Source organism: Lasioglossum baleicum, chromosome 2 (assembly GCF_051020765.1).
Source record: "Lasioglossum baleicum chromosome 2, iyLasBale1, whole genome shotgun sequence".
Classification (NCBI taxonomy): domain Eukaryota; kingdom Metazoa; phylum Arthropoda; class Insecta; order Hymenoptera; family Halictidae; genus Lasioglossum; species Lasioglossum baleicum.
This window is the reverse complement of record NC_134930.1, coordinates 1,188,201-1,200,229: the sequence shown is the minus strand read 5'-3', so window position 1 is coordinate 1,200,229 and position 12,029 is coordinate 1,188,201. Positions and strand designations below refer to the sequence as shown.

Here is a 12,029-nt window from a genome sequence, read left to right as displayed (position 1 = left end):
GATAATTAAGATCCGCACAAGCTATGTATTATAATTTTTTTGCGAATTTCACCTATAATATTTTTTTTGAATTTGTAGATATTGCTTCTAAAAGAAATCTACAAACACAGCATTGATTATTATATAGTCAGACATAAAAAAAAGAATTAATCAAGTAAAAAAAATGTATACCTATGCAGGGAGCGAACCTAGCATAGGCCGGTCCACAATCGAACGCCTAACGCACTGAGCCAACTGAATTGTTGGAAACGTGATTTATATTTCTAGATGTAATGATTATACTGTAGAAATATTAATTAAGTTGATTTCATTCTTTAATTACTTCTGTAGAATGCTCAAGGTTTATCAGAGCCTGATAGACTTACAGAATAAATAGAAAATGTAACAATTTTAAGGTTAGCTTAGTTCTTCGCGGAAAAAACGTCGAAAAAATCGGTTTTTATTTTTTTTAACAACGGCGCACCAAACCGAAAAATCTGAAAAAATTCATGAACAATACTTATAACAATATACTGCTGCTGTAAAAATATAAAAGTGGACACTCGAGACCTTCCATGTGAAATCTGCATTTTTTCGATTTTTTTGAGGTTTTTGATTTTTTACAAGCAGGATTTCCATTTTAAAAATCTGAAACTAATTGCAAAGTATGTATTTGGGTTCTTGACATGTGTCAGATTTTTTTCAGAATTTCTAAACGTCATTAACTAGGGAAAATAGGCCAAAAACTGATTTTTCGATTTTACCCCATAACTACCCTCCCGATTGAGATACAGGGTTGAAATTTTGTATAGTATGTTTTTTCTTGGTGCTATATCGAATGGCACATCGTCGATAAAATTCGGTTCAAGGGCATTTTTGACTACCTTATCCGGCTATACCCTTTTCAATACTGTAACGGTTCTGCTTCCGGCGGAGATGTCGACGCGGCGTCGTACCCTCTCGTGCTGTAATAGCTCGTCGCGCCAGGGTCGTGAATCGGCGAGAGAATCGACGGAAGCTGAAAATGGACGAAGTGCGCGGGACGTGAAATAACGACAACGAGTTTACGTATTTTCGGGCTCACTACACGTACGTTCGCGGACTCATGGGACTAGTGAACCGTGTTACCGATCTGTGCTTCTACTGGTGGTTCCGGCGTGAACGTCTTGTCGCGGCGCGACGCGTACGCGTGGACCTGGTGGTCGATACCGGCGACTGGGTTCAGAAAGAAACGGTCAGGAAAACCCGGCCACGAGTTGGGAAATTCCCCGTGGCGGTTCTACGGTAAATGAAGAGGATGCTGCCTCTTCATTTAATCGTCTCCGGTAGCTGTCGGAGTTCTCGGGATGCTGACCGAGAAGTGTGTTCGGGATGCTGCCCAAACGGCAGAGGAGGATGCTGCCCTCTCTGTTTGGCGTGTTCGCTGTCACGCCGGTGGGAACTGCCGATGTCGAGGAGGCCGATGCTGCGGACAACTCGACGTCGAGAGCGTGGGAAAATAGGAGAGTACCAGTAATACGTACCAATACTTGGGATGTGCCCAGGATGCTGCCCAGGCTGGAAAAGAGCCCCGTGCCTCGTTTGCATCGCCTTTTATAGGCGGAGGTTGGTGGTGGGGGAATGGTGCGAAGGAAACGGATGTGTGACGTCGAGTTTCCGCCTTCCTTAAGATGGCGGAACCTCGACGTCCGTTTCCCGCCGAATATGGCTTGGAGCGCGGGATCGTGCATCGTGGCGCGTCGTATACGGACGGCGCGTTCGGTGATCTTCGGCGTCGCTCGGTTATGTTCGGCGCGTGTCTCATAGTGACAGGCCTGCATCGTACAGGCACCGACGAGATACTATTAAAGACTGCCAGCCCCTGTGCTATTCAGCGAGCCCGGTAACCGGGCGCAACGGGCGCGGGGATAACGTGAAAGTTACAGTGATCTGATATACCACAGCGCTAAAAGTTCCACAATCGACGAGATATTCGTCAAGTTGAAGAAGAATGATATAGTAGAATGTTGACATTACCTATTCTGTAATTGCCTTATAATACTATATATAATTCTCTTATTGCATTCTTATTTTCCTTATTATCACCATTGTAATAATTGTTTACAATATAATCGATAGTTTATAGATGTTGGAAAAATGGAAGTAATTACTACGTAATATTCTACAAATGTATTGGAATTTAAAAGTAATTTGAACATTATTGCGTTATATATAAAATAATGATTCTTAAAAAATATTCTGTTATGTTGTGTAATGACAAAATTCAATCGTTCTTATTAAGATCCTTAGTAGGAAACAGAAAATTAATTTTTTTACTTATTTATCCCATACTTGTAATGCTCGACAGCATTATTGACTGCAATTATTAAAGTAGAGGTAGTAAAAAGATAAAAGTATTAACTAATTAAACTAATTTTCGACGGCTCCTATCCATACAATGTTATTTAGAGGCAGTATTTCGTACGAAGATATCTAAAAAAATAATTCTATTTGACTCTATACGAATATTTCTTGCACCATATATGACGCTATTTAAAAAGTGCGTGTAACATTATTTTATTTCATTCTGAACTGAACCACTTCCTGAAACATGATTCATTTATGAGTACATTGTGCGACGAGGCGAAGAGCTAGCAGACGAAGTCGAAGTCGAAATCTTAAAAGAATAAGGACTTCCCGCGTCTCTTTTTTCCCGACGCTGTCCTTCATTGTGTCCGAAACTTGCGTCGCTCATTGCATAAGCAAATATCATCAGAATTATATAATTTTGGTATCATTTTCATAAAAAGAAACAAAATTCACCAAATATGTTAAAGAAAATCCTATAAAAAAGTAATGATAAATAATTAAGCTTTGTTGTTTGATTTAGTAGTCTCACACCGATATACCCGACCCGACCCGTATCATGTTACAATGTTTCACTCCACTCCACGGCGACCGAAGCCCCCGAGCTTCACTTCCCTTTTCTCCGTTCGTCATCATAGAATAGTGTTTCCTGAAAATTGAATGTTTCTGGCCAGACTCGAGTTTTCGACATTTATAGCAAGCTTGCTATAATCTTATCTTATTTGTCAAAATTTAGTTTTCTATTTAAAATATTTTGTTGTTAAAACTCATTAATAGTTTTAAATAGTACTTGAAATATTGAAAATGATATTGGAATATTGGAATATTACAATTTGGAATGAAGGGCCTAGCCGGACGTGGTAGTCCTTCGAATTATTTAAACAGCCGTTGTGCCATTCAATTTTCGGTCAATTTTCCCCATTTACTTGCATTAATTTAATCATATAATTGCATTTAATTGAAATTGATGCATTATGAAAATTGATTTCTTTAAACTATTGTTTCAACAATAAATTGTTATTCAGATGATAATTCAAATAATGCATGTAGAGACAAATTATAAAAATTTACTAATTTAAAAATTATTAAATTATGAATAACAATAAAGAACTACTTGAATAATGAATATACATATGTATAAGGCCGAACACAATACTGAATACAGAACCGAAACCGGGAATCTACATCCAGAACCGAAAATTAACAATTATAAAACCGAAATAATATCGGTTCTCCAAAACCGTTACCGTAACCGATATTTACATATGTAAGCCAGAACCGATATTCTCGTGTTGTAACAGTTACAACACCATTTCGGTTCTTCATAACTGTTTCGAGAATCGGAACCGATATCATAACAGTTTTCAATCCCTGGTCCCAACTAGGCCTCCTATGTTATTTTTATTATCATTATTTTTTTTTTTAATGTTGCAGTAAATACTAAGGAGACAGGCACGGAAGGAAGTCTTCAGAGTTGATAGGATGCGGGGCTGCGCGCGGCGCGGCGGAGGCTGGGGAGGCGGCCCGTATAATTTTTACTTTTACAATAAATTATAATAAATTATAAATTATATATAAAATGTGCACTTTGCATTCACCGGAGATTCACCGGCGCGCGTACAAACCATATATATATATATATATTCAATATACTATTAATAAATAAATCAATTTTTATAATGTATTTGTTATTCAATGATCCTATGAATACATAAATATCTTAATTTCATCTTTGAATTTTTATTTAAAAACGCTACGAACTTTCGTTCCAATCTAATAATTTATTGTTAAAATAATTGCTTGAATTTTTATAATGTATAGAATAATAATAACAATTTATAATGCGGCGGAAGATACGGCGGAGGATGCAGCGGAGAATGAGAAATGGTTTGCAAGCAGTTGTCGGCAACGCCAGCATTGTTCAACCAGTGTTCGTGCTTCCCGCGCGTCTCGCTCCCCGTAACGACCCTTATAGTGCTCTATGATATACCAGGTATAGGAAGGTATTGCATGGTATAGATATAGATATAGTATACCTAGTGCAGGAGGCGGCGAAGGACGAAAAATGATTTGAAGCTTCCCGAAACCTGGCGATCCGCCTAGACACACGTACACGCTGCCCGAGCGGTTACTGTGTGAGTGCGCCGCGCGGTATGGCTGGTCAAAGTCAAGCCTGCTTGCAGAGCCTCCCGAACAGACATCTTGCTGCCGAATAATTAAAATTATGCCTCGAAAACGTAAAAGTAGGCCATCCTAGACAGCATGCGCAGTAGATTGATCTTTTATCTAGCGATTGAGACTACGTAGGGGCTCCAAATGTGCATTAGCGAGACGTACTTTTACTAGAACCGGACCCTTGCGATCCGCCTAGGCGCACGTACACGCTGCCCGAGTGACGAGTGTGTGAGTGCGCCGCGCGGTACAGACATCTTGCTGCCGAATAATTAAAATTATGCCTGAAAGACGCAAAAGTAGGCCATCTTAGACAGCATGCGCAGTAGATTGATCTTTTATCTAGCGATTGAGACTACGTAGGGGCTCCAAATGTGCATTAGCGAGACGTACTTTTACTAGAACCGGACCCTTGCGATCCACCTAGGCACACGTATACACTGCCCGAGGGCTGAGGGTGTACCACACACTCTCACTCGAGCACACCGACACTGTGTGACGTCACTATTGCTCCTGACTTACCAGCAACATTTACTGATGCAGTGTCGGCAGACAATGTACCCAGCTCCCCTACTGGACGAAAATCTTATTACTTAGGTTCTACTAGTGACCGCTCTTTCGTTTTTGGCGTGACCATCGAAAAGTTGTCAAGGTCAACTGGGGACCCACACCCTTAATAGTATCTCGTCGGTGGTACAGGTCTGTTACAATACAGGTCAACATAAAAAAGTTGTAAAATGCAACTTTTAGTATTTTCTCTACAATCCCGACCAACTTAAATTTTTGAAAAAATATCTCATCACACGATGTAGTAAACAAATTGTTCTAACTTCTCAAAAAAGTTCAAATCGAATATTCCAATATTAAAAGAGTTATCCTTCGTTTTAGAGCGTCCGAATATTAATGGAAGTCACTGTATATACAAAGAAAAAAGATATTTAACATGTCGATTTCTACATTATATGCAAAAGTCATCGAAATTGGAGATAGCTATGCTGCAGTTTTGCCAAATGATTGTTATAATTCATAATTTTTGCCATGGCTATATTAATAATCGATTTCAAATGGTTTTATGACGAAAAGAAGCTTAAACACGCCACGCATGGAATAAGTTAGGCTGTGCCAACATCGAAACGTTTTCTTTGAAGTTCATGAACAAATTTTATTTCCGACTATCGACGACGTATTCTATCCTGCGTGTCATTTTTAATATGTTCACGAATATCAGCGTACACATGCTGTGCATGATTGTTTACATCTTTCTTAATACTCTCGTATCGGAAAATAATATCTTTCAAATTCAAATTTAAATTAATTATGTTGATATGTTAACATTGGTACCAATATATGTACAAAACATAATTTTTAAAACTATACTTTTGTTCTGTAGATTACTTCAGTGAACGTCGTACATATACATATAATCAGGTTTACGTGAATGCGTTAAACAATCTACGAATTAAAAATATCAAAACATTAAAAAATTTTATATATTTACATAAACAATTAAAAAAACATTAAAAAGATTTTTTAACAAGTCAACGAATATTTAGATAATCGTTTAATAAAATTATTTACGAATGAAAATTCTATACTTTAAATTATGAAGCAATATGACTGAATTTCGACAGCTCCGGAAAGCAGACAAGTAACCGCTCAAACGCTTTCGATGCGGGCAGGCGGGCATCGACGGTTACTGTACGAATATAATGCGGCAACATTGCACTTTTAAAGCTGACAACGCTGTAAAATCTATCATCCTGAGTCAAACACCTTTCGTGTTGTAACGTCATGTAGTTCACTAGCTGACCGTTCCATTTCCACCGACGAGATACTATTAAAGACTGCCAGCCCCTGTGTTATTCAGCGGGACCGGTAAGTGGGCGCGAGTGGGCGCGGGGATAACGGGAAAGTTACAGTGATCTGATATACCACATCGCTAAAAGTTCTAAATAGTGCCAAAATAGTGCCAAAACATCGTCTGAAATATGGCGGAGAATGTAACATTTAATAATAATCGATATGGTTTCGTGATAATTCGCATTCTCACCGATGCATCGCGATGAGAATCTCCTCAGTGGTCTTCTTTACCGACAAAATGCTGTCGTTGGCCTTCTGTTTCTCTGGATGGAGCCAGAATATATCCTAGAGGGCGTAAGAAATACCGAAAAATTCGAGTCCCGCCAACTCCATGGACATAGGAATAAGGGGACGGAGCATATCGCTGCGGGGGGGAAGCCAGTTTTGGGGTGCGGGGAACGACGATCACGTGGTACTCTGGTGCTCAACTGGTGATTGGTTGTGATCGCACAAGCGCATTCGTACTTTTAGAAGACATTTGGCTGATCTGACTGAATCTGACACTGACACCGACTAACGCTCACTGACGCGGACAGAGAAGTGAATTATAAGTTTTAAAAATTAGACAATGCCGCTGTGTATTGTAAAAATCGTAAGAGACATCGTCCGATTTTGGGAGAAAGACAAGTAAACAATATTAATAACTTCTCACATATCATCGGTAAGAAAAATAGGTAATTGTGCATAAAAGGTCCCACCTCTCCGATTTCGATGATTTTTGAATATGTTGTCAGGGTGAAGATTCTGAACAACTTTTTCCTATACATGTAACCGCCGCTCAGCTTTAGTTTTTGAGAGATTTGCGAAAAACTGCACCTACTACTACATTGAATTTTGCCTATACGTGCACGCCCGTGCTGTGCGTATGCTTCAGCATGATGCGACCGCTCGTCAACTGTTTCTACAGATATATCACTACGATCGTCGGACGATCCGATATACCGCGTGAACTTTTTAAATCATATGATGATGAAGAATGAGTACATATTATATTACGACGACACCACACACACCCACCCAGTGCTTAACACGCACCCACTGTTTCTAAATTATACTCTAGATTCTTACGTATTTTCACGTGCTGATTACGAATATGATATTGAAAATTTGCACAAATGTTAATTTCTTAACGGAAACCTCCTTTTTAGAAACATTGGGTGCGTGTTAAGCACTGGGTGGGTGTGTGTGGTGTTGTCGCTTCTCATCTCCACAATGTCTTTACAAACACAAAATAAACAGATTGAACCCAAGAATCCAGGAGATGTCTTTGAAAATTAAAAGCTCAGTCTATGTATGTATGATCACAGGGTAATTATATAGAAAAGTACTTGCATCTGTTTATTTTGTGTTTGTAAAGACATAGTGGAGATGAGAAGCGACAACACCACACACACCCACCCAGTGCTTAACACGCACCCAATGTTTCTAAAAAGGAGGTTTCCGTTAAGAAATTAACATTTGTGCAAATTTTCAATATCATATTCGTAATCAGCACGTGGAAATACGTAAGAATCTAGAGTATAATTTAGAAACAGTGGGTGCGTGTTAAGCACTGGGTGGGTGTGTGTGGTGTCGTCGTAATATAATATGTACTCATTCTTCATCATCATATGATTTAAAAAGTTCACGCGGTAGATAGATCGTTCGACGATCGTAGTGATATATCTGCAGAAACAGTTGACGAGTGGTCGCATCATGCTAACGCATACGCACAACACGGGCGTGCACGTATAGGCAAAATTCAATGTAGTAGTAGCTGCAGTTTTTCGCAAATCTCTCAAAAACTAAGGCTGAGCGGCGGTTACATGTATAGGAAAAAGTTGTTCAGAATGTTGAGTTTTACAACATATTTAAATTTTATCAAAATCGGTGAGGTGGGACCTTTTATGCACAATTACCGAAAAATATTCTATTTGTGTACATAAAAATTATATTGTATTATTAAAATGAGACAAATGATATAAAGTTACACACTGAATTAATTTTGGAATAGGTTTCCAAAGGATGAAAAACTAAAATCGTTTTGGGCAGATATAATGCAGCTAAATGTAGAGTTGATTCCAAATGGAGCAAGAATCTGTTCCGCACATTTTACAGAAAATGACTTCAAGATTGTACATGGTAGAAGGATACTTGCACCAAATGCACTACCACATATAGGTATGAAATAATGTTACTATTATCAGGATTAGGAAATACATTAGATTCCTATATAAAACAAGGGATACATTCTGTGTTAAGGGAGATTTATACAGGCCAACGAGCTGTACATACTCTGTGATTTTCATGTATGTCTTAATGAATAGTCAGATGTAATATGTGTTTCGATGGTGTATCTGTTTTGCTTGGCTCATCCACAGCTCAACTTGTGCATTGCTTTATACAGTACCTTTTGTATATTTGTTTAGAACGTGCAATTGAGGATACTCAAAATGATATAATTATGCCGTCAACTTCTGCATCGGATACATCTAAAGTAGATAGAGCAACATCTCCCATCCCTGGATGCAGTGACTGTAAGAAATATTTCATTCTATTTAATATAATATATCTAATAATTTTCTACAAAATTAATATTTCTTATGCATTATATTTTTAATGCTTTTTAGTTGTGGATCAGTCTACAAGTATGTCACCGAAGAAAGAGGAAAACTCTTTGGAAAAAGAATACCTTCAAAAACAACTGCAAGACACAAGAAATTTTATATAAGAAAGATAAAAGATCTGCAGCAAAGCCTTCGACGAAAGAAATCAAAAATTTGCTCTTTGAAGGGAATCCTGGACTCATTGAGGGACAAGAATATGTTAGCGACTGAAGAATTGCAGATGTTAGAAGATATATAATAGCGGACAAAAGTTTAAGACCGCTCTAAAGAAGACGATAACTTTTTTAATATTGTACTATACGATTTGAACTTTTTTGGGAAGCTAGAGCAATTAGTTTACTAAAGGATGTGAAAAGAAATTTTGAAAGACTTTGAAAGACAGTTATGGAAGAATAGGGGTATAAGTGTCAACAAACAGTTTAATAAGAACTAACAATAAGAACATTCGCTTTGACATTACATTATAGACATAATGTAATATATTAAATAATAAAATTGACAAAACCCAATTTTGTTACGAAAATGATTAATAATATATCCTAATCCCTTTTATGCAATAGATATTAACAATTGTACAATTTAATATTTAAGTAATTGGATTAGCATTTTATGACATTTTTGATATTTCATTATAAAACTAACCGATATTTACTTATATAGTGATCAGTTATATACTGTTGCACATTCGTTAAAGTTTCTTAAGTGCAGAAAAGTAAAAGATAATATCCTAGTTATTCCTATTTCTAAATAACAATGTTTTATGTATTTGTAAAATTAAATACCAAACAGATAAGATTTTTCATATCTATAGATTCTAACTTTTAACCGTTTAATTTTGATATGCATTTGTAACGGTTCTGCTTCCGGCGAGATGCGTTTGCCACGGTGGTCGTGTCCTCTCGTGCGGAATAGCTCGCCGAGCCAGGTTCGTTCACTGGCGAGAGAATCGACGGAAGCTGAAAATGACTCAGTGCGCGGGGCGAGAAATAACGACGACGGATTTGTATATTTTCGGGCCTCACTACAGGTACTTTCGCGGAACCAGGTATAACTGGTGCGTGAATCTATCGCGGGTCGCGAGTCGCGGCGCGTGATCATCCATTCGCGTAACTGGTGCGTGTGTTTACCGGCGTCGTGAGATCGGGGCGTCGCGGCGCGTGCCCGGCGATCTGTACGGACAACGACTCAGGGTACGGGCGAGGATGGTGCAGGAAACCCTACCACGAGTCGGGACGACCTCGTGGAGGTTCTACGATAGACGAAAGGGATGCTGTCCCTTTCATTTAAACGTCTCCGTGGCTGACGGAGTTCTCGAGGTGCTGCCTCGAGATACTGGGTTCGGCGGCTGGCCGAACGGCAGAAAAGATGCTGTCTTTTCCGTTCAGGATACAGGCGGGATTGGTCCGGGAAACCCTACCACGAGTCGGGATGGCCTCGTGGAGGTTCTACGACAAACGAAAGAGATGCTGTCCCTTTCATTTGAACGTCTCCGTGGCTGACGGAGTTCTCAAGGTGCTGCCTTGAGAGACTGGGTTCGGCGGCTGGCCGAACGGCAGAAAAGATGCTGTCTTCTCTGTTCGGCGAGTATGCTGTACCCGCCGTGGAAACTGTCGATGTCGAGGAGGCCGATGCTGTCGGCAGCTCGACGTCGAGAGCGTGGGAATTTTTAGGAAGAGTGAATAGCGATACGTACCACTATTCTGGGGAAGGTTCCTAGCTGCTGGCCAGGATGGAAAAGAGGCCCGTGCCTCGTTTGCATCGCCTTTTATAGGCCTAGGACGCTGGTGGGGGAACTGGTACGGGGGAAGCGGACGTGTGACGTCGTGTTTCCGTGTCCGTCAAGATGGCCGAGTCTCGACGTCCGTTTCCCGCCGAATGTGTTTCGGAGCGCGAGACTGTACTTCGTGACGCGGTATATGTATACGATGTGTTCGGCGGTTCTCGGCGTCGGTCGGCGGTGTTCGGCGCGTGTCTCTTAGTAACAGGCCTGCACCGTACAGGTCTGTTACACCCCCCTCCCCCTTCAGGACAGCGACAAGTAAGAGAGCGAGGCCCCATTTATTGAGAAAAAAAAAGAACTGTCGTATCCATGTGTACATGTGGCGGCGCAGTATCGGTCCCTTATATCTAGGGGTAGGTAACGAATTGAAACGGCACTGGGTTGGACAACACAATAAACATATATATTTATGTATACATAAACAAGCGATGCTACGTCGTTACTTAACGTAGGTATCTTCGGTCTTCGAATCAATTATCTTAGGAAAACAATACAGATATCTTTGGTCTTCCGGTCGGCGACGCGGCCCCCCGCGTAGTGACAGAGAGCAAAAAAACAAAAAAACGCAGGGTTCTTTTGCGTGGGACGTCCGCGTCCGAGTGGTCGTACCTTGCGTGCCCTTCCCCGGCGGGGAGAAGGGTTACCGGTGCGCGTATGTACCTATACGATGCAACGACGGAGAAAAAGAGAAGAGAAGAAAAAAAAAAACTACTGTTTGGCGCGGTCAAAACGAGAAACAAAGTTAACGACCTATTCGCGCGGGTCCGCGTTCGAGCAGTGTGATTTCGCATGCCCTCCTCCGGCTGGGAGGCGGGGTTACGGCGCGCGTTTATAACTATAAGTGACGAGTATACAAATAAGAGAGAGGAGAAAAAAAAAAAATTCTTTGGCGCTGTCACGGGCGCAGTCAACGAAAACAAAATTAACGAGCTATTCGCGCGGGTCCGCGTTTGCGCGGTTTTAATATCCCGTGCCCTTCTCCGGCTGGGAGAAGGGGTTACGGCACGTGTCTCGACTGGTTACGGGTGATTACCTATCGGCGTTGTCTCGGCGTTTACACCGTCGCAGTCGTCCATCCGGTTCGAAAAACAGCATCCACCGTTCCTCTTCGAGGGATGCGCGGTATCGTTTTGACTGCACGCAACGATTAGGTACCTCTACGTACCGGCCGGTGGGCAGCTGGTACCACGTCGTGGGACCCACCGTGTTGGTGGTTGTGCTTGCCGGTTGGGCACGCTGGTGCGCGGGAGCCTCGAAACCCCTTGGTTCGGGGATCTCCGACAGTT

General features: G+C 40.7%; 1 protein-coding gene across 1 annotated transcript; it reads left to right on the top strand.

The window, feature by feature from the left end:
• Positions 1 to 6,835: 6,835 nt before the first annotated feature.
• Positions 6,836 to 9,507, top strand: LOC143216478 (uncharacterized). The gene is made up of 4 exons (XM_076439566.1): positions 6,836 to 7,018; positions 8,351 to 8,517; positions 8,766 to 8,873; positions 8,967 to 9,507. The coding sequence occupies exons 2-4, from the start codon at positions 8,394 to 8,396 to the stop codon at positions 9,065 to 9,067; spliced, it is 333 nt and encodes a 110-aa protein (XP_076295681.1). The 5' UTR covers positions 6,836 to 7,018; positions 8,351 to 8,393; the 3' UTR covers positions 9,068 to 9,507.
• Positions 9,508 to 12,029: the final 2,522 nt, after the last annotated feature.

Excerpts from the sequence above, each read along its gene's own strand:
- LOC143216478 (XM_076439566.1), top strand. The coding sequence starts at position 8,394 with ATGCAGCTAAATGTAGAGTTGATTCCAAATGGAGCAAGAATCTGTTCC. Across the intron at positions 8,518-8,765 it reads AAATGCACTACCACATATAG|AACGTGCAATTGAGGATACT; the intron begins GTATGAAATAAT and ends ATATTTGTTTAG. Across the intron at positions 8,874-8,966 it reads CATCCCTGGATGCAGTGACT|TTGTGGATCAGTCTACAAGT; the intron begins GTAAGAAATATT and ends AATGCTTTTTAG.